The sequence below is a fragment of the Capra hircus genome, chromosome 14, assembly GCF_001704415.2.
Source record: "Capra hircus breed San Clemente chromosome 14, ASM170441v1, whole genome shotgun sequence".
In the NCBI taxonomy this organism is placed as follows: domain Eukaryota; kingdom Metazoa; phylum Chordata; class Mammalia; order Artiodactyla; family Bovidae; genus Capra; species Capra hircus.
The window spans coordinates 14,506,413-14,532,195 of NC_030821.1; the positions used below are offsets into that span (position 1 = coordinate 14,506,413).

General features: G+C 44.1%; 1 protein-coding gene and 1 long non-coding RNA gene across 2 annotated transcripts in view; both read left to right on the forward strand.

Annotated features, from left to right (window-relative positions):
* SDC2 (syndecan 2) overlaps positions 2,404-25,783 on the forward strand; it is a 123,364-nt gene continuing 99,984 nt past the window's right edge. Inside the window, exon 1 of the mRNA XM_018058255.1 lies at positions 2,404-3,095. Within this exon, the coding sequence (XP_017913744.1) occupies positions 3,036-3,095 (60 nt within the window). The 5' untranslated portion in view covers positions 2,404-3,035. The remainder of the gene's footprint in view (positions 3,096-25,783) is intronic.
* On the forward strand, positions 3,360-11,865 carry LOC108637514. Its single transcript, XR_001919123.1, has 2 exons — positions 3,360-7,084; positions 8,602-11,865. It is a non-coding gene; the product is annotated as an uncharacterized LOC108637514 (long non-coding RNA).

The window sequence follows — 25,783 nt, forward strand, 5'->3', positions numbered from 1 at the left end:
ATGGTCCAACTCTCACATCCATACATGACTACTGGAAAACTGTAAAACAGTACCATCTCCTTATTACATAAATTCTCCTACAGATGATTTATTAAAAAAAATACCAAGTCACTGAGAGTCTCAAAAATGCCAAGAGATCTGGGGTATGTCATCAGTTGCATAGATGCATTCCTTTCACAGATGCATCTGCTAATTCATTTTTACCAGTCTGCCTAAGCTGAAACAGAGAGCAGTCTCCATGCTCATTAGGTGGATGACCCAATAAACATCAGTAGCTGTGACAGCCAGTCGAGAAGCGCTTTTTCCTCTTTCACTAAAATTCTAGTTTATTTGATGGGTTCTTAACTGTTGGGGAGATGGGAGGAGTGGCCTTGCCCAAAGCCTGGAGAGCAGTCTGGGTCTCTTTTGGGAATAGAGATGACGTTTCTCTTACATTGTTCATTGTCCTTTGGAAACTCGTTTTAGAAGCTCTCCATCTCAAGAAATTCTTCAACCCGTGGATGAATCCTATGGAACCCACAGGTTCTGAAACCCAGAGACTGGGGTTTGAGTCTCCCTACTTGGAAGCTGCTGACTCTGCATGTTTAGCCAGACCCTTTTCTGTGGGGGGTGGTGGGAGTGGGGGCAGGAGGGGATGGGATACGGGGTATTGGTGAGGGGAGCAAAGAATACTTTCATCCAGGTTACAGGATGACAGTCGCCCTTGGACTGGCAGCCCGGCAGAAGTAGGAATGGCCACATTCAGCTGTGTTCAAACCACAGAGAATCCACCTTAAAACACCGTCACAGTTCATTCTCCCCAAAACCAAGCAAGACCCAGTCCCACATCGATCCGCCAGGTACCAGCTCAGTTTCTGTGGAAGTTACAGCTCCCAGTCTCCTGATATTTTTCTGTTCTGTCCACTCTTCCATTTTTCCAAACTACCTCTTGGCTGCCAACACCTTAGATTTGCCTGTTGGGAGCCTGGTAGTTGGGACTTTTAAACCAAAGAAGTGGACCTCTCAGACTCAGTTCTTTTAATGTTTCCTTCGGTTCTCTAAATTTCTTTCTCTGAGACTTCTTCCATGAAATGTTACTAAGACATTGTAATTCTCACTTAGAGCATGAGTCTAATTTATTCCAAGTTCAAAAGTTTTCACAGTCTAGTATCTGTGCATGCTCAGGTGTGTCTGACTCTTTGTGACCCTTTGGGCTGTAGCCCCCCAGGCTCCTGGGTCCATGGGATGTTTCAGGCAAGAAAACTGGAGTGGGTTTCCATTTCCTCTTCCAAGGGATCCTCCCCACCCAGGGATGGAACACGCATTTCTTGTGTCTCCTGCAGTGTAGGCAGGCAGATACTTTTGCAGTTTTAGATCAAAGTTTATCCAAGAAATATCTATTGTGTCTTTTATGAAGCAGGAATGAGAATACAGTGGTGAACAAGATAGAAAGTTCCCTGGTTTCCTAGAGCAGGCATTCTAGGAGCAGAATGGCTCCATAATTCATTCACTTCAGAAGTCAGAGGGAAAAATAATGCTAGAAATAGGAAAGAACTATGCAGTTTGCCATGTTGTACTATAGACCCGGAATTGAAAAAAAGACTTCACAACAAAATGTTTCAGATCGATTACTTCCATCCAGGAAATAATACTAATTTTTGCAAACTAGAAATTACTTTATCCCTCTTTTCTTTAAAGTTCTCTTAAATCGGTAATTATTCAAGGTCTCCATCCAATTCTCATCAAATTGCCCTATTTGTAGCTTCCTATTTCTGTGCTGAAATGGAGCCTATAAAATACCTCAGGGGCTTAAACTGTGTGAGGCAAAATGGTACTTAAGTCTTTAGTTGAAATTACAAGCTTTGAAAGTGTTGCATTTTTAATTTATGGGAGTATTCCTCCACTTCCTTTTTTGGGGGAGGGTGGTTAGGGAGAGTGGGAAATACTCAATATACGTTTACTATATTGACTGTCTTCTCTTTTAAATACAATTTTCATGAACTGGAGACTTAGAAACACTTCATACTGCTTGCACGCATCTGTAAACTTCGTGGCTTCCCGCCCCCCACCCCGAGCAGTTTCTTACCGCTAGTCCAACTGTCGCAGGCAGAAAAGCTATTAATAAATACATATCTCGTTTTTCACCGATCTTTCTTCCAGAAAAGTGCAAGTGAAAAGGAAATAGACAAGAAGGAGTACGGAGGAGAGAGGAAAAGGAGGGAGAGACTAGGGGAGAAAGAAGCCAGAGAACGAAGGCGTAGCAGAGCGCTGGAGCATGGACTGAGGACGAGCGGACCCAGCGCAGCCGCGGCGCGGAGCCGCCTGTGGCCACTGGTCCCCGGAGCTGCCAATCCGGGCGTAATCCTGGAGGAATTTCTCCCGGGTTTCGCTGGGAGTCACACTGCCGCCTCCTCTCCTCGGGCGGCCCGGAGGAGTCCGGAGAAGCCGGCTGGGGAGGGAAGAGGGAGGGAGCGGGAGGAGGAAGGGAGTGGGGGGTGGAGGAGGAGGAGGACCCGGGGAGGGAGGCGGCGGCGCGGGAGGAGGAGGAGGCGGAGGAGGGGCGCCGCGGCTGAGCCACTAGCCCGGCTCAGACGCGCTACTCTCCAGATACTCCGGGAGCTCCAGCCGCGCGGATCGCGCGCCCCCGCCGCTCTGCCCCCAAACTTCAGCTGCAGCTACATTCCAAGCCATCTAATTTATTCCTCAAAAAAATCAGAAACGGAGCAGCGACACAGGGAAGGAGTCCGCGGAGGAGTAAAACCACAGCAGAGCAACAAGAGCCTCCGAGCCGCCTCCCCCGCCCGGAGCCACAATCCGGCCTCGGGAGTGAAGGAGCCAACAAGTGAGAAGGCGCCGCGGTCCCGGGGCGCAGCCGGAGGAAGCGGGCGCTCCGGAGCCCCGAGCCCCCCGAGTCCCGTCGAGCCCCCCGAACCGCGGTCGCTGCGGCAGCTCTGCTCCTGATCTTTCTGCGCGAGCAGCGCCGGGCGCTGGGCGAGAAGCTTCGTGTTCTCCCTCGTTGCAAGCGGGCAGCTGGGAGCCACCGGTCCCGGAGGAATATGCGGCGCGCTTGGATCCTGCTCACCTGGGTCTTGGTGGCCTGCGTGTCCGCCGAGTCGGTGAGTTGGGCCGGGCGGGGGTCGCGCGCCGTTTAGGGTGCGGAGGCCGAGCCGAGTCCGCAGACCCCGCGGAGAATCGGGGTGCGCCCCCTGGGGGATGCCCCCCCCCCACCCAGTCCCCCGTTGCCAGACGTATAGCTGGGGATCCCCCGGGGATCTAAGGGATAAATGCGCTCCACGCCTTCTCCCCTTTCCCTTTCCGCAGAAAAGCGCCTCTCGCTGAAGTTACCCCGAGGTCCCCCGGGATGAGAGCGAAGGTATTGCCGTTTTGTCGAACCGCGGAGGCCGCTGAAGACGTTCCCAACTTATTCACCCTCCCGAGGGTCTTGCTGCGTCGCCGAGAAGGACCGATGGGGAAGGGGGACGGGAGAGAGGAAGCGTGCATAGGGCTTCGAGGGAACTGGTCCCCCCCGCGCGCTCCCCGAGACTCGGGGACGGCCTGGAAACTTTGGGGGTCCCTTCCTCCGTGCACCCTCCCCCCGCGCCGCCCCCCGCCTCCCGCGCCAGCTTCCCTACTGGATTGAATGCAGGTTCTGGGAAGATGGGGCTAAGCTTTTTAAGAAACCCGCGAAGTGTCCGGAGAGGAAAGTTTGCAAAAAAGTTCTTTTGTTTGATGTTCCCAGTGGCTGGGGTGAGGGAGCAGACACTACGGGGTTCCGCGACCCGCGGAGGCGCGCAGTCCTGGGTCCTGCTGGGGGCGCGGGGGGAGTGCGTGGAAAATGCACCCGAAAATGCCGGGGTGCGGACCCTGGACTCCCATTTCTGCCGACCCGTCCTACTTGAGGGTCCAGGGGGCTCGCGGGCCATCAGGGGCGGGAGGGCATCTCTGTATGGATCGCGTTCGAGCGCGGCAGCTGGGCGAGACGGGGGTGCGGATGGCACTGCACTCGGCCTCGGGCCGCCTGGCCGCTCGCAGCCTGAAGCTTCCAGCCTGACGCGCTCGCTCTCGCGGACCCCGGCCGGGGTGCCCCCAGGCCCGGGGGAGTCTCTTCTCCGGCTCCGGCTGCGGGCAACCCAGCCTCCCTCCCCGGCCTTGGTGGTGGGAACTGGATTTCCCCTCCTCTGGCTCGAGGGTTGGAGCTTGTTTCCCTACGACGCCCAGTGAGCGCCCTCTACAGGGAAATGCCTCCTGGGCTTGCCCTTGTGCCTGGCGGCCCCTACCTGGGCGCCTCGAGCTTTGTCCGGCTGGGTGGAACCCCGAAACACCCGCGAGCCCGTCTGCAGCCTCAGCGCGGTCCGGGGCCTCGGGTAGGGAGGACAGCTGTTTCTACCCCCCTCTCGTTCCCCATACCTCCTCCCTTGGCTACTTATCAACGTGTCCATTTCTAATAAATCGGACCGTCCCTTCCAAGACAAATCATGTCATCTTTAGGGGTGGTTTTGTAAGGTTTTTTTCCCCCCCTCGCCTTTGGCGTGTTATTCTTCCCTTCTCTCCCGGCCCCCTCCTTTTTTTTTTTCCTTTTAAATTGATACGATTTAGGATTGGGAAACCTCTTTGGCACCGAGCAGCCGATGTGACATTTATCATCAGTGCGGAGGGGCTCTGGGTGTGCTAGCAGGTCGCCAAAGGTTACGCGGAGATTGGAGAGCGTAGACTGAACACATTTGGGTGCTCCGGCTGGCTGTAGAGCTCCGAGCTTTAACGGCATTTCTCTGACATACGATCGTTTTTATCCGTTGGGATTGGTAATCTCCCAGCCAGTTATGAACTTTGGCTCTTTGCACAGATTCTCTGTTTCTTTCAGAAAATCATTATTGTTCATCTTGTTGCAAAACAGGGCAAAGGGAGAACTCTATCTAAAGGTTTTCTAGCGAAGCCTGCGTAAAAAGCTGTGCTGGGCTAAGGAGGTCCCTTTTTGCTGAGTCCTGTTTGGAGATTTGCTAGAAAGTGTTACTATTTGAGGATTCTACAGGAAGAATATCTCCCTGGGTTTTTTCTTAAATCCAACAGTGATTCATAAGGAAGCTTTTTGGCTGAAGGATACCTGTCTTCTCCCGTGACACCCTCCTCCCTGCCCCAACTCTTTGGGGTTCTAGTATTTCTCATTTCCAGCCAGAATTGGATGCTTTCCAAATGAGGTGTTTCACCGTGGTAGATACCATTTTCAGGAATTGGAATATCATTCAAAAGGGTGATTAGAGATTTTTAAAATGTCAACTGTAGCATGAACGAAGACTGTAGCAGAGAGTCTGTGAGGGAGGCAATTTTTCTCAAAAGCATCTGTTTCAAGGCCCAGAAAGGCCAGTAGTTCATTTAAATTACTTTTCAGTCTCTATTTGTTTCAAGTATAGCCGCATAAATGAAAGACTTCATTTTTCAACATTTTAGCCATTCTAGTACATTATTTCCAGTACTTTTCATTTTAATGGGAAAACTGCAACTGTTTTCCAGGGAGTCAGAAATAGTGATCATCTGGACTCAGAGCCTCTCTTTTTTTTGGAAGGAAAAGTGTCCGCAGTGCATTCTTGAGTTTTATACCAAGTTCAAGGGGGAAAAGAAAAGGAGATTCTCAGCAACTAAGGCTCAAGGCTATCTGTCTGTGGAAGGGAACCAGTGGCCCTTGGTTTCTGCATGCTGGAGACAGCAGGGAGAGCCTGGTCATGGCCGTGCATTTATACTTCCCACTGACCAAGCGAGGGGAAAGACTGACGGAGTGTGGCAGCAGTGATATGCTGCTGTTTTTCTATCAATTTTTTACATGATTGTTTATCTTTAGAAATAATACATTGCAGATTGCTATAAACACGTAATGTGAACTGGAGATATGTTTAAGAAAAGGAAGTGTTTTGAACTAGTGGAATTTTATACCCATGCTTAGATGTGTGTAAATTAAAAGAAACTGTCAAATCATTTGGACCCATGCATTACCTCTCATGTATTATGAAAGGCAGGCATTGGAAAGTTTGCATTTGAAGGAAAAATTAAATTGGAACCATATAACCTTTTGCAGTTCCTTGAAAAAAAATAAATTTTGGCTGCTCTAGTAATGTAGCTAATTATACTTGCTAGGGAATCTTAGAGGAACAAGGGCTCTTTCTCTGTTAGTTGGATTTTAGCAGTAGGTAGATGTCTCTTAGGAAGGAAAGATCTTATTAAGATCAGGTCTGTGGAAGAATGGGTGTCCAGAGGAATCTGAGTACACCTTCCAACTCCTGCTTTTGGGACCTGGAACATGTAATTTTGATGGTGCTTGCCATTTGAGGGACTGTGTAACATGATTACACACGTGGCATCTTGAATAATCACTAGTTTGAAAAAGATTTCAAAAGATCATCTTTTTTTTTTTTCCTGGGCAGAACTAGTCCTCAAGTCTCCAGAAGCCCCCCAGTGACCTCACTGGCCAACTTAAGGGGCCAGGAGTCTACTCAAGTTGGCAAAGCCCAAGGCTGACCCAACCACACAGAGCCTGGCCAGCTCTGTCATTAAGGTTTATAGGGAGTCCGGTTAAGTCACTGTGCTATCGGGCTGTCTGCTGGCAAGAATCTTGGGTCACAAGAGGAATGTCATCTGAGATTAGATTCTCACGAGATTGTCTCTCCTGCATTGCCAAAACTCAAACCAGAAGATCTTGCCCATTGTTTTCTTCTTCGTAAGACAGAAGACCTGCTGTTCATGCCGCTGTTGAAGGTACATTCATGTATTTCAAAACCACCTGATTCTTTCATGCACCAGAAGCCAAATAAGGTTTTAGAGAAAAGCAGGAAGTAATGAAGAAGAACTGACTTGTTTTTGCAGAAAACAAGCTACTCTTTTTTAGTCGCCTCTGCCAGTACCCTCATCTTAATTCTAGACTTTTAGATTTGAATCTTGAAGTCAGGTCCCTGATGTGTTCATAGTTGTTGATTTTGTGACCAGTTGACCACTGAATGCACTGACATGTTGTTCATTCCATGATATTTATTCAGCATCTACTAAGTGTTTGGCGTAAAGGCGTGAGGAAACCAGGCAGCCCCTCTGTCTTCTTGGAGCTCATATGTTGGTGATCCAGGTAGCATTCCTTTTCATGTTTTTCTTGAAAAAAAAAAAAAAAAAAAAAAAAAGGCCGGGGGCGGGGGGGGGAGGCCTTGCCAACATGTAAAGCTGACCTGGTGGCTCAGTGGTAAAGAATCCACTTGCCAGTGCAAGAGACTCCAGTTCAATCCCTGGGTCAGGAAGATCCCCTGGAGGAGGAAATGGCAGCCCACTCCAGTATTCTTGCCTGGGGAATCCCATGGACAGAGGAGCCTGGCAGGCTACAGCCTGTGGGGTCGCAAAGAGTCAGACACGATTTAGCAACTGAGCAAGCCAGCATGTTTCCCATGTTAGCAGCCATGTCAGCGCCCTTCCTGGCCCAAACATTTATCCTGTTGGATTTGTTTACAGGATAAGTCAAACAACACCTGCTCTTTGATTTATCCTGTGCCACTTTGTGTTTCCTTTGTCGCCCTGGTGTGGCGTCTAAGTACCTCTGCCTTTCCAGGTGGCACTGGGGGTAAAGAACCTGCCTGCGAGTGCAGGAGACATAAGAGACCTGGTTCGATCCCTGGGTTGGAAAGATCCGCTGGAGGAGGGCATGGCAGCCCACTGTAGTATTCATGCCTGGAAAGTCCCATGGACAGAAGAGCCTGGTGGGCTACAGTCCATAGGGTCGCAAAGAGTCGGATGCAACTGAAACCAGTTAGCAGAGCGCACGGCACAGCTAGCCACCACCCCGGCCCACCCCTCTCCATCACGCCTCTCCACCCTCGCCCACTGGCCTTGCTTTCATGAATGCGCCCTGGACATTGCCACCTCTTCAGTGTTTCTCCTTTTGAATTCTGTTGATTCATATCCCACGCTCCCAGGGAGCCTTTGATGATTGATCTAGCCATATTTTTTTCTCTTTCTGTAAGGCAGACTGACAATCCAAATCACTGAAAGTATTTAAAAAATAAAGATTTCAGGGCCTTGTAACAATCAGAAGCCTAAAAGGGGGTGGGTAATCTGTGTTTTTATGAAGCATCTCAGGTGATGCTAATAAAGTAAGTTGGTAACCACAGGTCCGGTCATACACTTTACCCCTTCTTACAAGCTATTTTGTATTAGTCCTGAAGCTCCCCCCCAGGTAAGAACCTGTGACCCTGAGGGCCAAGATAGAGACAAAGGATTTGGGATGGGGAGATGTTGGTACTTGGCTGCTTACTTCCTGTTAGGACTTGAACAAGATACTAAATATTTGAGTCACTTAAAAAAAAATACATATGTGTGCATATAAATTGCACTTGAGAATGCCTTTATAACAGGACTGTTGTGAGGGTAAAATGAGGGAACATGGGAATGGTACCTAAGGTACAGAAAATAATAGTATTTTTCTTTTTCTTTCTTGGGCTCTGTTTTCTTGGCTATGAAATGAGAGAGCCATATTTGATGTTCTTGAAGCCCCTGAGCCCTCTGGGGGCATGGAGATTGGCCCCATCTGAGGAGAGGGCCCTTGTTGCCATAACTTTGACCCCTGCAGTAAACGCCTGTTGATGCTCCATATTTAAGCGCAGGTGCCCATGGCCTGGGAAGTTGGAGTCTGTTAGACCTGCTGACGCTCAGCTTTGCTGTGGCCCCTGAAGACGGTGTGGTCTGGAATCAACTGAATCCCCCAGCCCCAGAGGAGGACCTGGGCTAGTTTGCTGCAAGTTTTGACTCTCTCGACCTCCAGTTTCATCAACATTGTAGTGTTGGTGTGAAGAATAAACGAGTCCAGGGCTTCCCATCCGTGTATATTCCCACTTCCTTCCGTGTCTGTGTCGGTATCCTTCAGTTGGATCAAGTTTCTAGCAGGTCAGAAAGAGAGAGTTACAGTGGCATCATACGCTTGAGTGCCCCTGGGCATCTAGAATGAGATGGCATGGGCGGTGAGGCATGTTGGGGAGCTGTGAGTAGAGATAGGAGGCATTTTGATTCTTTAAGAGTAGAAATGCATGGAAGAATTTCTGGGGTGATTGCCTAGAGGGGTGATTGGCTCTGAGTAAGAAAGGATTCTTGAAATAGATGGTGTATGTCTGTTTTTCCTCTGGTGTCTTAAAGAGTTGATGAGACTGGGGGAAGGCCTTAAAGCCACTGGGAAATTCTCCATTTGAATCAGCAGAGTGAGGCCAACTGGTATACCTGTCAGTGCTATGCGAGCCAGGGCATGGTCTTAGACTCCAAGCTATAGAAAAATGTTATTAAAAATGAGATATGTTTTCACATTTCTCTCCTCTGCTGTTGAATCTGTTCTGTGAGAAATGTCACAAAGATGCAGTTGTGTCCTTTATAAAGCATTTTGATGTTTATTGTCTTTTCTTATGATTATACAGGCATGTTAAATATGAATAGTACAGATGTTTAAGGAGAATGGACAATTAATAGAGTTTAGTCTCATGGTAAGAATGACACATAGAACAAGATACCCAGTGAAAGGAAAATTATTTTTTAAAAGTTCTTATCAAAAAAGAGTAAGTTAAAAATTGTATTTTTGTACAATTTATTGTTAAGTATAAAGGCAATAAAAGTAAACGTATAATGTTGAAGGCAAAGGTGATGTTGTGCACACCCGTAATTAGCAATCATAATCCCTGTGGGACTTCAGCTTTCCCATCTATAAAATGATGAGGTGAGCTAGAAGAACTTTCTTTTATATTTATCTTTTTCTATGTGCTTCAGGGTATAATTGGAACAATGTTAAGATTAACCTAATCAATAAGTGATTATTAAGCTCCTGCCAAATATTTACTATTCTATTACTGGAGCAAGGAACTTACTCATGTTACAGAAAAGCAAGTCATTTCTACTAGCTGGTGGTAATCAGTTAACTTGAGCTAGGTATTCATCATGTACTGGGATTATATACATCACTCTAAATATTCAGGATCTAATGTTTAGTGTTTTCCCATGTATGTTCTCATATAAGCCAGTGTATTATAGCCTCAAGAGCAGTTAATGTGATAGAACTCACTTTCATTCTAGAGGGAAGACAGCATGACTTGTTGATGCAATTTGGAGGGCTTTTTGAAGCATAAACCACTGCAGGGATCTCAGGCTACTCTTTTGGTTTCTGGCCTTGACCTTCATTTGCAGAGATGGGCCTTTAACTGCCTTCCCTATGAGTTCTTTCTATAGCACTGGAGCCCAGCGTCAGTGCTGTGAAGACAAGACTCAATGAGCAGATGGTAGAGTGGCTCAGAGCCTGCGCATTGGAGATAAGACGTGCCTGGGTTAGAATCCACTTACTGTGTCACCTTGGGCAGGTTTCTTAACCTCTCTGTGCTTAGCTTCCCTATCCGTAAAGTGGAATATCCTAAAATAGGGTTTTAGGACTATGTAAGACAGAATACATTGGAACTTTAAGCACAGTAGCGTATCTACACTCTATGTCACATGTTGCTGCTGCTGCTAAGTCGCTTCAGTCGTGTTCGACTCTGTGCAACCCCATAGACAGCAGCCTACCAGGCTCCCCTGTCCCTGGGATTCTCCAGGCAAGAACACTGGAGTGGGTTAGTCACTAGTATTCTAATTCCTGGTTTTCCGCTTCTAAAGTGTGGGGATTTGACATACTATATGGGCTCATCTGATAAGTTCAAGTCCAGAGAGCAGCCCAGAATAGGCATGATAGAACGGTTTTTCATAGCTGGGTTCTTTCTCTGACTTGGGGAGGCCTAGCTCTACCCTGAGATATTGGGGACATTTTTGTATTGATATACTCGAGATACTGTGGGTTAGGTTCTAGGCCACCGCAATAAAGCAAGTATTGCAATAAAGCAAATATCACAATAAAGCAAACCACATGAATTCTTTGGTTTCCCAGCGCATATAAAAGTATGTTTATACTATACTGTATTCTGTTATGTTAAAAAAATAAATGTACGTTATCTCAATCAAAAATACTGCTAAAAATGCTGACCATCATCTAAGGCTTCAGCAAACTCTAATCTTTTTGCCGGTGGAGGGTCTTGCCTTGATGTTGACGGGGCTGCTGACTGATCAGGGTGGTGGTTACCAAGGGCTGGGGTGGCTGTGGCAGTTTCTTAAATTAGACAACAGTCAAGTCTGCCACGTAGATGAACTCTTCCTCCCACGATTTCTGTGTAGAATTTGGTGCTGTGTGATAATTTTACTCACAGTAGCAGTTCTTTCAAAACTGGAGTCAGTCCTCTCATACTTTGATGCTGCTTTATCAACTTAGTTTATGTCATATCCTAATCTTTTGTTTTCATTTCAGAAAGCTCTTTGAAAGATCAAAAAGGTCTATGAAGCTATTCATAGCGTCTTCAGTAGATTCCATCTCAAGAAACCACTTTCTTTGCTTATCCGTGAGAAGCAACTCCTCATCCATTGAAGTTTTATCATGAGATTGCAGCAGTTTGTTCACATTATCAGGCTGTGCTTCTAATTCTAGTTTTCTTGCTATTTTCATCCCATCTGCAGTTACTTCCTCCACTGAAGTCTTGAACCCCTCAAAGTCATCCCCTCCAAGGGTTGGAGTCAGTTTCTTCCAAATGCCTGTGACTGTTTATATTTTAATTCTTCCCATGAATCACAGATGTTCTTAATGGCATCTAGAATGGTTAATCCTTTCCAGAAGGTTTTCAGTTTACTTTGCCCAGATACGTTAGAAGAATCACTATTGATAGCCTTACGAAACGTATTTCTTAAATAGTAAAAGTTGAAATGATCCATGAGCTGCAAAATGAATGTTGTGTTTGCAGACAGGAAAACAGCCTTCATCTCTTCTCTCAGCAATCACCAGGTGGATTGTTAGTGAACAGTAACGTTTTGAAAGGAATTTTTTTTTTTTTTCTGAGCAGTACGTCTCAACAGTGGGCTTAAGATATTAAGTAAACCATGTTGTAAACAGAGGTGCTGTCATCCAGGCTTTGTTGTTCCTTTGACAGAGCACAGGTGGAGTAAATTTAGCATAATTCTGAAAGGTCCTAGGATTTTTGGAATGATAAATGAACACTGGCTTCAACTTCAAGTCACAAGCTTTATTAGCCCCTACCAAGAGAGTCCTTTGAACTTGGAAGTCAGGCATTGACTTCTCCTCTGTAGCTATGAAAGTCCTAGATGACATCCTCTTCCAATAGAAGGCTGTTTCATCTACACTGAAAATCTGTTTAGTGTCGCCACTCTCATGAATTATCTTAGCTAGATATTCTGAATGGCTTGCTGGAGCTTCTACATCAGCACTTGCTTCTCACCTTGTACTTTCATGTTACAGAGATGGTTTCTTTCCTTAAACCTTAAGAACCAACCTCTGCTAGCCACAACCTTTTCTTCCACGGCTTCCTCACTTCTCTCAATCTTTGCAGAATTGAAGAGAGTCAGGGCCTCGCTCTGGATTAAGCTTTGGCTTAAGGGAATGTTATGTCTGGTTTGATCATTAAACTTTTTCTATATCAGTGATGAGGCTGTTTTACTTTGTTCAGATTTGTGTGTTCACCTGAGTAGCACTTCCATTTCCTTCAAGAACTTTTCCTTTGCATTCGTAACTGCAACTGTTGGGCACAAAAGGCCTGGCTTTTGGCTTCTCTCAGCTCTAGACGTGCCTTCCTCACTAAGCTTACTCATGTCTAGCTTTTGATTTAAACTGAGAGACTCTTCCTTTTACTTGAACATGTAGAGGCCACTGTAGGGTGACTAATTGGCCCAACTTCAATATCATGTGTCTCAGGGAGCACGGAGGCCAAAGGAGAGGGAGAGAGACAGGGAACGGCTGGCCGGTGGAGTGGTTAGAATACATACAGCATTTGTTAAGTTTGTTGTCTTAAATGGGCAAAATTCATCCCCCAAACAATTACAATAGTAACATCAAAGATCACTGATCACCATAACAAATACAGTAATAATGAAAAAGTTTTCAAAATGTGAAACAAAGCCACAAAGTGAGCAAATGCTGGTTGGAAAATGGCACAGACAGACTTGTGAGATGCAGGGTTGCCTCAAACCCTTAATTTCTAAAAAATGCGGTATCTTTGAAGCACCATGAAATGAAGTATGCCTGTGCTCAGCCTTTTCTGTAAATGTGGGCAATATGAGAGAATGTGTCATTGATTATTTCTGGCCCATGATAAGTTTCTGCAGTAATTTCATCTCTACAACTCTCTCCAAAGGAAATAATTGTAGCTGGGTAAATGTATTTATTGAAGCCTTACTTATGATAGTTAAAAAACTAGAAACAACCTTAGTGTATAATACTAGAGGAATGGTTAAACAAAAGATTCTGAGTTATACATTAAATATCATATAGCCATTAAAAATGGATTTGAAGAATGTTTATAACTTGGAAAATGTTTATAATAGAAAAAATCTGATATACAGCTGTATATAGACAACTGTGTAAATCAACTTCAATAAAAAAGCTGTACAGTAGAACCCTGATTATCTTGAATAAATCTGTATATATCTATACACATATGTGATGGTAGTCGTGGCTTAGTTGCGAAGCCGCATCCGACTCCTGCGACCCACGGACTGTAGCCTGCCAGGCTCCTCTGTCCATGGGATCCTCAAGGCAAGAATATTGGAGTAGGTTGCCATTTCCTTCTCCAGGGTATATACTGTGTATTTATGCATCCACAAATCTATGCATATAATGAAATTGCATAGAACTAAATGAACACAGACATAAACACAAATGAATGCGGGTAAAACTGGGGAAATCTGAATAGGAATGGTTGATTGTATCAATGTCAGTATCCTTGTTGTGATGTTTACTTTAATTTTATAAAATGTTACCATTGGGGGAAATTGGGTAAAGGGTACAAGAGAAGTTTCTATATTCTTACAGTTTCAGGTGAATCTCAGCAAAAAATTGAATCTCAATTTCAGGTGAATCGGAACAAAAAACGTGAGTCTCAATCAAAAAATTGTATTAAAAAAGTGGCACCAGATCTAGGTGGTTTTACAAACAAGTTCTGCTGATCCTTCAAGGAACAGATAATTATTCCAAAGCTTAGAGAATGACAGAAGACTGTTCTTTCTCATTTCATGAGGTTAGCATTAATGTCAGAAGCAGATAAGGTAAGCACAGGAAAACAAGTGTTTAGGCCAGTTTCAATTGTGATCATAGATGCCAAAATTTAAAACAGAATGTTATCAAATTGAGTACAGAAGCTTACTGAAAGAATAATAATGAATTCAAGTAGGGTTTATCCAAGGAATGCATCAACATCAGAAGAGCAGTGTAGTCATTGACAGTTTAAGGGGGATAATGATATGATCATCTCAACAAATGCAAAAGAGCATCTGAGAAAAGTTTCAGTTCAGTTCAGTTCAGTTGCTCAGTCGTGTCCGACTCTTTGTGACCCCATGAATCGCAGCACGGATAACAGTTTACAAAAATGTTAATGTAAGGGTCTAATATCTGGTTAAGTGAAGACTTTCTGTAGAAGGCTTGGTACATCTGTGCTGAAGGCTCAATTCATTTGACATGTTTAGGAACCAGAGGGACCACTGTTTGCTGAGTTGTTAGGCAACAGTCTGCCTGCATGGATGACAGGTGTGTGACATCGCAGTAAGTGTGGGTCATAACATATATAGATCCAGCTCACATGCAGTTGTATTCCTAGTGTTGCCACGCTTCACTTGTGCGCCCACCCTAATCAAGATAACACAGGGGATGATATTGCAGGTTTTGGAATCAAGTATACTGTGGTTCGGTTCCTGGTATTACCACCTGAAAGCCATATGACCTTGGGGCACAGTTGCTATCATTTCTGAGCTCTTTTTTTTTTTTTCCAGTGTAAAATCGGCAATTATAATATTTTGCCTTTGGGTTAATTTTCAAGACTCACCTCTATAGTGACTGAACACTTCTAACAAAAAAACTAACCCATAGTAGATGTTTTAAACTCATTTGGTTCTCTTTCCTTTCAGTGTTAAGTTTTGTGATTCTGGAATGTATTATATATGCATCAATATGTATGCATGTTTCTTGTTTCTCGCTTGCATTCTGACCCTTGACACCAAGGGACATACATTTTCACACAATTTATGACCAGTTTGTTTTTCACGAAACAGGGTGTGATGCGGCAGTTTTTTTTTCATTTCCTGCATCATCCGTTTCCTGGATTATATTGAGGTGAAGCTCAAAATAGACTTGCATACAGGTTGGAAATTTAGTTAAGACTTGAAATATCTGATCTAGTACCTGGGATTGTAACTGTAAAATGCTTCAAGGTGTCAACATTGGAATCCTATTGTAAACACTGATTCACCTGTTAGGTGCACTAACGAATTAAAATCTTAACTTCATTTATGTCTCACCTCTAACTCTTTAGCTAAGAGTAGGGAGTATTTTTTAAATTTTAATTTCATGGCTGCAGTCACCATCTGCAGTGATTTTGGAGCCCAGAAAAATAAAGTCAGCCACTGTTTCCACAGTTTCCCCATCTATTTGCCATGAAATCAAAAGATGCTTACTCCTTGGAAGGAAAGTTATGACCATTCTAGACAACGTATTGTAAAGCAGAGACATTACTTTGTCAACAAAGGTCCGTCTAGTCAAAGCTATTGTTTTTCCACTAGTCATGTATGGATGTGAGAGTTGGACTGTGAAGAAGGCTGAGCGCCGAAGAACTGATGCTTTTGAACTGTGGTGTTGGAGAAGACTCTTGAGAGTCCCTTGGACTGCAAGGAGATCCAACCAGTCCATCCTAGAGGAAATCAGTCCTGAATATTCATTGGAAGGACTGATGCTGAAGCTGAAACTCCAATACTTTGGCCACCTGCTGTGAAGAACTGACTCATTTGAAAAGACCCTGATGCTGGAAAGATTGAGGGTAGGAGGAGAAGGGGACGACAGAGGATGAGATGGCTGGATGGCATCACTGACTCGATGGACATGAATCTGAGTGAACTCTGGGAGTTGGTGATGGACAGGGAGGCCTGGCGTGCTACGATTCATGGGGTCGCAAAGAGTCAGACACAACTGAGCGACTGAACTGAACTGAACTGAAGGGAGTATTTTATTTTATTATTATTTTTTTTTTTTTAGTTTTTTTAAAAATTTTTTATTTTTTTTTAATTTTTAATTTTTTTTTTAATTTAAAAATCTTTAATTCTTACATGTGTTCCCAAACATGAACACCCCTCCCACCTCCCTCCCCGTAACATCTCTGTGGGTCATCCCCATGCACCAGCCCCAAGCATGCTGTATCCTGCGTCAGACATAGACTGGCGATTCAATTCTTACATGATAGTATACATGTTAGAATGCCATTCTCCCAAATCATCCCACCCTCTCCCTCTCCCTCTGAGTCCAAAAGTCCGTTATACACAGCTGTGTCTTTTTTCCTGTCTTGCATACAGGGTGGTCATTGCCATCTTTCTAAATTCCATATATATGTGTTAGTATACTGTATTGGTGTTTTTCTTTCTGGCTTACGTCACTCTGTATAATCGGCTCCAGTTTCATCCATCTCATCAGAACTGATTCAAATGAATTCTTTTTAACAGCTGAGTAATACTCCATTGTGTATATGTACCACAGCTTTCTTATCCATTCATCTGCTGATGGACATCTAGGTTGTTTCCATGTCCTGGCTATTATAAACAGTGCTGCGATGAACATTGGGGTACATGTGTCTCTTTCAATTCTGGTTTCCTCGGTGTGTATGCCCAGCAGTGGGATTGCTGGGTCATAAGGTAGTTCTATTTGCAGTTTTTTAAGGAATCTCCACACTGTTCTCCATAGTGGCTGTACTAGTTTGCATTCCCACCATCAGTGTAGGAGGGTTCCCTTTTCTCCACACCCTCTCCAGCATTTATTGCTTGCAGATATTGAAGGGAGTATTTTAATTGTATTTGAGTTGATTAGGTTTTGTAGTTGTCCTGATTAGTTATTGGATGAAGATTTATATTTGGTAAGGCAGTTGTTGTTGTTGTTTAGTCATTTGACTCTGTGACCCCATGGACTGTAGCCCACCAAGCTCCTCTGTCCATGGGATTTTCGAGGCAAGAATACTCGAGTGGGTTGCCATTTCCTTCTGCAGGATCTTCCCAACCCAGAGATTGAATCTGTGGCTTCTGCCCTGTTTCCTACGTTGTAGGTGGATTCTTTACTGCTGAACCACTGGGGAAGCTGTGGTAAGTTAATTCATGTTACTGCATATCAACCAGGTGCAAAGCTCTTGTCTCGTGAGTTAAAAAGAAATGACATGATACCTACCTTCAAGCCACTATTATCCATCTTTTGATTATTCAGGGCAATTACAGATGGGTTGGGCCCATATTTAACATATGCACTCTCTGTAAACTGTCTATCACTTTGTTTTTGTCTGAATCTCTTTTGGCATATCTAGCAATCACAATTGCCTGAGAACTACAGTTGAGAAGGGTAAGAAGAACCGCTTATAGAAGAGAAGTCACTGCTTTCCAGAGAAGTCACTGCTTTCCCAGGCAAACAAAAAGTCTTCCCTAAAGTGGGACCGTGTCTTAGAGGGAAAACCAGAATTAGACGCTGGGTTTTGATGCTTCTTTCTTTTCCTCCATCTGCTCTGCAAGGAAAGACTTCTGAATATTAAAATGTACAAAAGGCACAAAGAGCAAGAAATTGTTTAGAACCTGAGTAGTCTATTGATATTTATATCAGGGGAGAAAGAAGTCTTACGTTTCATCCAATTTAATTCTCCACACCCTGTAAGCTTTGGAATCTTAAAGATTAGACCTAGATCTTATATTAGGTTTGAAGAGTTGATCAAAAGGTCTTAGTCGATGAATGAAAGAGGTATAAAAGTGTTGGGATGATTTTCATTGTGTTCTTTTCGGATTCTGCCTTTTCAGGATGTAACAGTGGATTTGGGGGCTGGAATTGACTTGTCCAAGATCACATAGTTAGCTAGTGTAGATGTATAAATTGGGCACAGGCTATCTCATTTATTGCTGTTTTTCTTCTTACTATAACACATTTCCTATTTGGCGCCTTCTTCCTCATTCCCTACACTAATGACTAGCACTTAATACACTTACTTCTGGCCATGTTTGATGAATAAATGAGGTTCCAAGTAGAACGTACATTATTTGTTTTATACGCTGCATCAACGTGGTTCATGTGTTTTTGTGCAAAATGAATATTTAAAGTGATGTTTAGATCGTTTCTGAATTTCTAGCCAGAAAGGTGCTCCTGCTAACTCCTTTATTGTCTGTGAACCTTTGGGCTCATTTGGGGAGGAGGGCAGAGAGCACTGGGATCCAGAAGACCCATAGAGATCAGGGACTGAAATCAAATTGATTTGTAAATCTTGGGAAGATCGTAGGCAGAGATAAAAGCTTCTTGGAGATTAGAATCAAAACTAGAAGCAAAATCCTCATGAATTAATACCACATTTTATTTGAGTAGCAAACTGCTGTTGCAGGTTGAGGAGAACATTCTTTGGATTTTTAGACTAAAATTCTGTCAGTGCCTTCAGGGAAAAGAGTCTGTGGAACTGAGTGCCCAAGTAGAAGCGCTTTATCCAGTGCTGGGTGAAGGTTTATCTTCTGACATCTTTTCTCTTGAATACTAATGTTGTAAATCTTAGTGCAATAATTTAAATACGTTTGAGCCCTAGTTTTTCAGAAAATAAGTCTGTAGGGTGATATTTTGAAGAAATGAATTTTGTTAAAAGACAACAGCATGAGACATTACTACCCTGATCTCCTCTGTGCTCAGAACTCTGATCGGCACTTCCCATTTATTGCCTATAATTGGTGGTATTACTTGCCATGGCTGTATTTTAGGTGACTGAGCAGAAGTCAGATACTCCATTTTTCTACCTTTAGATAGTCCTGGTTTGATACTATACTCTTTCAAGAGAGCAGTGAGGGTTTAATCACTTTTTAATGCAGTCTCTGATGGGTGCAGCCCCCATTAGTGATGGGTCAGACCCTTCATTTGCATTGTTGAGCTAATAGTCTAGGTCACCCATTTCCTAATTTCTTTACCAATATTCAGCATCTTACCTTGAAAGCTTTTCTCCACAAGCTTCAGTCTGGTAATAGAAACTCTTTAAATGCCAGATCTGTTGGTACCTGGCTGCAGGGCTTTCAGCAGGTTACTTAGTTTTCTCATCTATGAAAAGGAGATGAGTCACAGTGGCCGTTCATCGAGATGCTGTGAGGATTAATGAGCACTTAGGAGAGGGCCTGGCGTGGACTTGGCGCTGGTCTCTGGCTGACGTGCATTGAAATGGGTGGCTAATAAGATATGTTGATCAAAGAACCTTTTTTGAGGTTTTAAAACCTGAGGCTGAGAAAAATGATGGTGCTGCTGACCAGATAGGAAAGACAAAAGGAGAGGCTGACTTTTTCTTTCTTTCTTTCTTTTTTTTGTGGCTGTTGTGTTTTGGTGATAAGAAGAGGTGTCTTTCCTCTTCAGCTCCTAGTCTTCTGTGAAGAACAAGTTCAGAATCAGTGATTCTCAGTCTTTCCTGGACATTAAACTCACCTAGGGAGCTTTTCAAAGCTTTCTGTGCCTGGGCCCCACTCAGGACCAATTAAACCAGAACCCCAGCCAGCTGGGAAAGCTCCCCGGGTGATTCTCACTTCTAGAAGATTTGAAAACTACGGTTCTGGATGCTTGTTTGATCTTCGCCCAGCTCCTAGGAAAGACTGAGGGCAAGAGGAGAAGGGAGCGACAGAGGATGAGATGGTTGGATAGCATCACTGACTCAGTGGACATGAGTTTGAGCCAACTCGGGGAGATGGTGAAGGACAGGGAAGCCTGGTGTGCTGCAGTCCATGGGGTTGCAAAGAGTCGGACATGACTTAGCGACTGAACAACAGTAACAGTTTTGAAGGAAGTCTGGCACGCAAGATTTTGTCCTCTTAAACCCACTGTCCACTGCATGTGACCAGCCACGTGGAGCGCAGTGGCTTCCCAGGACAGATCTGCTGCTGGGCACAGCCTAAGCTGCATACAATTGGGAAATACTCACACCCTTCCAGGGCTTCCCTTGTGGCTAAGCTGATAAAGAATCCACCTGCAATGTGGGAGTCCTAGGTTCGATCCCAGGGTTGGGAGGATTCCCCTGGAGAAGGGAAAGGTTACCCACTCCAGTATTCTGGCCTGGAGAATTCCAAAGAGTCAGATATCACTGAACAGCTTTTACTTTTTATGCTCTCCCAGGCTTTTCAAAACTTTTCTACCCTGCTCTTCAACATCTCTTTCTGCTGGTTCACACTCTTCTGATAATTATGTTGGTAGATTAGGATACGTGTGAGAACTCTTTAGACAAAAGATTATACATGTATAAATTAAATTTGTCAGAGGACGTCTTTAAAAATTTGAAATATATCCCTCGCCTTTTGAAAACTCTCCTCAGTGGAATGAAGGGTGCCTGTCTTTTTGGTCTGGTTGCAGAAAAGCATGTTTGGTCAGCTTGTTAGATTTGCCTGAGTTCAGGCTTTGAGCAGAGAGATGGTGTGTTTGACTGATTGGAAATGTATTCTAGGGCTTGTGTGAATGTACTGGTCATGTGTAAGCCGTCTACACGTGTCTTAAATGATGGCCCTCTTATTGTAACTGCACTTCAGCTTTTTGGACCTGGTTCAAGTTGAATTAATTCCATGGAACTAGAATGTTTCCGGTTAGAGCCGGGAAGAGAGAATGCTTTAGGCTGTCCTGTGAATAAGACATCCGAGTTGTCTTTAGTTCTTGCTTAAGTAAAAAAGCAGCAGCCCATTATCCACTCTATTCATAGTTTACTTTGTTCAGATAGCTAATTCGGGAGCATGTTTGCCCTCGCTCAACTCTAAAACACAGTTTTCCATCCCTTGAATAAAAGGGGGTATCTTTAATTGACTCCGGGGGAAAAAAACCTTGTTTAAGAATTCTGGAGTTCTCAAAGCTTTTAAAAACGGCTCCGCAGGATAACATTAAAATGCTGACCCTTTAGAAACTGCCATTCAACATGGATCTGTCCTACAGTACAGTTGGAAAGAAGTAGTATTCTGAGCAAGCTGTTAAAGTGAGCTGTTTGCTATGATTCATAGGCTTTTAAACCTGATGAGTCTGTAATAGCCAGAATAAAATTCAGCATTATTACTGTTTATTATTTTGGTCAGAACAGGGTTAAGTGTGTCCTTAGAAAAATACTAACCCTTCATAGAGACTAGTCTTAGAAATTTAGGAAGCGGACATGTGAGTTCTTCTCCCCTCCCCCAGTGCAGGGCATGGCAACCCACTCCAGGATTCTTGCCTGGAGAATCCCGTGGACAGAGGAGCCTGGCGGGCTACAGTCCATAAGATCATACAGAGTTGGACACGACTGAAGCGACTTCGCGCACACACACATGCACGCACCCCCAGTGTATCCTGATAGATGTTCCAGAGCACCGATAGAATAAAACTGGCAAATAAAGGCATTTGCTCTTAGAGGAAATTTTGGTCTGTTGGAGGCATTATTAACTCTAGCATTTGCTCAGGGTTTCTCAAAGTGGACAGATCAGAGCTTCTGTATCACCAAGGAACGTGTTAGACATGCGGTTTCTGGGCCTAACTCCAGGCCAACTGAATCAAGTCTGTGGGTGGGATCCAGCAATCTGAGTTTCTAAAAGCCCCTCAGGTGAGGTCTGTGGCTCACTAGAGTTTGAGAACTCCTGAGAAATGGTTCTTGTCCCTAATAGTCCAGGCGCCACTAAAGGAGGGCTCCTGGGGGAGCCCACATGTCAGTGGGCTTTTGTTTTGTTTTGCTGTTTGTTTTCAGCTGCCGTGGTGATCCTGCTGTGCAGCCAGGCTTGTAGACCACACTGCTTTAGGGCGTCACTACCAAAAATGTGGTCCCTGTTTTGGCAGCCTGAGCATCACCTGGGAGCTCATTAGAAATCCAGAACCCCAAACGCCACCTGAGATTGCTGACTTCTAATTTGCATTTTAACAAGACTCCCAGTGACTCATAGGCACATTATAGTTGGTGAAACACTACTTTATAGAAATAGTGAGTTCCCTTTATAGAAGTCAGCCCCTAGAATGCCCTTAATTTACAGTTCTGTTGAGGAGACAGAATAGCTGCTTCGGCTTCCATCTGATGTTGACTCAGGGAATCAGGCAGTGGTTGGGAAGAAAGGGATGGCTTGGTAGATCCTCCTGGGACTGTTAGGCTTAACGGTAGCCCGTAGCCATAGCCATAGCCATTTAAGCCATTTAAGCCATAGCCATAGACATTTAAGCAGTGAAGACACGGTCAGGTGCAAGTAACAAAAATCCTAGCTTGGATCAGCATGAGCAATAAAAAGGAACTTTTCGGCTGAGATAATGCAGAAGCCCAGGAGTAGTTTTGCCTTCAGTCTGGGCTGCATCCAGAAGCTAAAGTATCAGGTCTCTCAGTACAACTTTCCTTTCTTAGGTTTAACTCCCAGGACTTATACTGATTAAGGTAGCAGCTCAGCTGTTGTTAAAAAGAGATCCCCAAATATAGGGTCTTAAAATAGCTGTTTTATTTCCTTTTGACATAACAATCCAAAGACAGGGCTGCTGGGATGGTTCTGCTGTTTTCACATGCAGCTCTCGTCTGTGGCTCCAAGGTGGCTGCTTCATCTTTACTGTCTCCCAGCCAGGAGAGAGGGTCAAGGAGAAGATGGGCCCATTCCTCTTTTTTTTTTTTTTTTCAGCCATACCCTACAGCATGTGGGACCTTAATTCCTCAACCAGGGATTGAACCAGCGCCCCCTGTGTTGGAAGGTGGAGTCTTAACCATTGGACTGCCAGGGAAGTCCCTGTCCTTACTCTTAAGGCCATAGCCTGGAAGTGTATGCATCGCTTCCACCTATTAATACACCCCATTGGTCAGAGTGTACAAAATGCAATGCAGCTTGGGAAATGTAGTTTCTCCATGGGCAGCCACGTGCCTGGTAAAACTCTGGGGAGGTTGTATTACTAAAGACAGGAAGATTTTAGATATCGATGACAGCTGGAAGAGACCACTCCCCTTGCGGTGGCAAGATGGGTCTGGCAACTCCAGGTTAGCAAGCAGCCCATCTTCTCAGCAGTTGTGGTAGAAAGAGCTTCTCTTTGCCAGTTATTCTACTAAGAATCCGAGAAGAGCTTGTCATTGACTCTTGATTGGCTTGACCTGACTGTGTCTGGCCTGGGCCACAAGCATCATCCCTGGAACTATAAGTGGAGGAAGAGGCTGAATCCCCTAGACAGTGCTGGGAAAGGCTTGGCTCTCCAGATAAAAATGGGGGGACTGTTAACCTGAGGGGGGAGAATGAACGCTGTCAGAGTGGGACACTTCGTCTTTCCTTCCCTGTGCCCTGGCTCTTAACTATAATCACTTTTCTTTCCTCTTTTCAAGCCTGATCTTCACCTTACTTTATTTTTCCAGAATAAGATGTTTGGCACACACAACATTTGGCCTTGGGGCTTACACTCCTAAGACCATGTCTTGGAAGTGGGCTCATATCTTGCAGGGGGAGAGGGGGTCATAACTGGGAAGGGGTCCTAACTGGGAAGTGGAGGTTGTAACTTGGATGTAGGTTCAGGCATTGCCCTTTATCCATGTGAAAACTCCTACATCCATCTATTTAGTGACCAGTTGAATAGCAGATGTATTACAGAGTAAACTTACACTTTTAACTGGCATTTGGACCTAGACAGGAAAGGGAAGTGGAGAACTTGGGGGTGCTAAAGCCAGGGTTGGGGGAGTGTTTACTGTCAACTTAGTTGTGTATGGAATATCTGAAGATTATTGGCACGTTAGATAAAAGACATTTTAAGAGCAAATGTATTTGATGAGTTTAATAAACATAAGAGACTGCAGCAATGTACTTTTGATGTTTTATTTTAGTGATTGGTAAATATTAATAAAGGAGAAGATAAATTTGTTTATCTTTGACTGGTAAATGCTTTTTTAAAAACATTCTAAATAGTTTGCATCTTTAACAGCAAAAGATTGTATAAACAGAGGTCTTTAGTCCATCAAACAGTGATGAATGTTATAAAAATGATGAATTATGCTGTTTACCTCTCATTCTCAAGGTTTTGTTTCCTTTAATATGTATATTTTAGTAACTTATTCATTGCACAAAAGATCTGAGGTGGTTTCCAAGACTCCAAACTTTTCCACAAACTTTAAAAGAAATGGTATAAGTGGTTGAAGTATATGCAACAGGAGCATTTTTAAAGCATATACTATGTTTAAAAACAGTTGTAACAGTTAAATGATAGAAAAATAATGCATAATATTCAAAATTACATGCAGTTTCCAAGCCTCTCAACTGAATGCTTATTGTCCTTTTTAATAAAAATATGGATTGCAGGCATATCTGATATAAATGAGTTAAAATTTCATTTGCCCATAACTTGGTATATTACGTTAATAAGATTTATCCAAAACGCTATTGTTGGTTTAATAAACATTAAGAGATGCCTCCTAGTGTTTGCTGTTTTTCTCCCTGGGCATTCACTGCTCTTGGGAGCCTTTACCAGACTGCTTTTGTAGTTTTTTGCCTTGAGGTATAAATAGAGACAGAAAACCCAGAAGATTCAAACCAGTTCCATATCATAAACTATTTGCAGATGTGTTTAGTATTCATTCAGAAAAGCCTTTTAGTTAATTTCATATAAAACTACTCTCCTTTAGCATCTCCATGTGTGAGAGCTTGTATTTATTTTACTGGAAAATTTAAAAACAAAAATATTTTTCTGGAAAGCATCATCATCTTACAAGCACCAGGAAGACATAATGTGATGGCTTACATCTGACCCTTTGCCTTCTTAGATCTTTCATTGTTTTGGACAGTTAGGAATAAAAAGGATGGTAGCTTCCAAGGAGGCAGATTTTGATTGAATAAATGAAAGCCCTTTCTGAAAGGTAAGCAGGGATGGAATAGGCCACTTCAGAAGTAGTGAGGCCCCAGCCTAGAAGTAAGTGAGCGCGTGCTTGGATGGCCGTTTGGGATCTTTAGAAGAGATTCAGAGCATCAGGTGGCTGGGAGGTTAGTTGACCTTTATTGCTTCCTTCTAACCTTAGAGTCTGTTGTTCTTATAATATTTTAAAGTTAGACACTGAGCAACTTAAAATAGATTTCCTTTCCTTTCCTAATAACTTGGTTTTAGACTACACATTGTTTCCTTAGTTGAAGGACCAATTTTCTGTCCAACTGAAAATTGGACAGATTTCAATTGGCCAACTTTAGGGGACAGGGAAACTACTGAAATGTGCCATTGCCTCAAACATCAAGGGACATTGACAGGTGCTTAAAACAGGCAGAATGGCCAGCTTGATTGCCTAATGTGAGCCAGAGAGGTATGTACCTGGGGGATGAGCAAACTCAAGTCGCAGAGAGGGGCCAGGACTTGAGGGCGAAGGAAGAGTCTCCAAAGGACGAGAAGCAGCTGGCCTCCAAGCCAGCATGGAGGATGTTGGGGAAAGGAGCCACCGTCCCAGTGTGTCCCAGCGGCAGGAGGTCAGCTGAGCTGCCCAACCATTCACTCCTCCATCACTTTGTGACACACAGCCAAGGTTCTTTGCTTAGATTGGATGAGGCAGTCATGCTCATGATCACCCATGACCCGTGGGCTGTGAAAGTCGCTCAGTCGTGTTCGACTCTTTGTGACCCCATGGACTGTAGACCACTGAATTCTCTAGGCCAGAATACTGGAGTGGGTAGCCTCTTCCTTCTCCAGGGGGGTCGTCCCAATCCAGGAGGTTGAACCCAGGTCTCCCGCATTGCAGGCGGATTCTTTACCCGCTGAGCCACCAGGGAGGCCCTTATG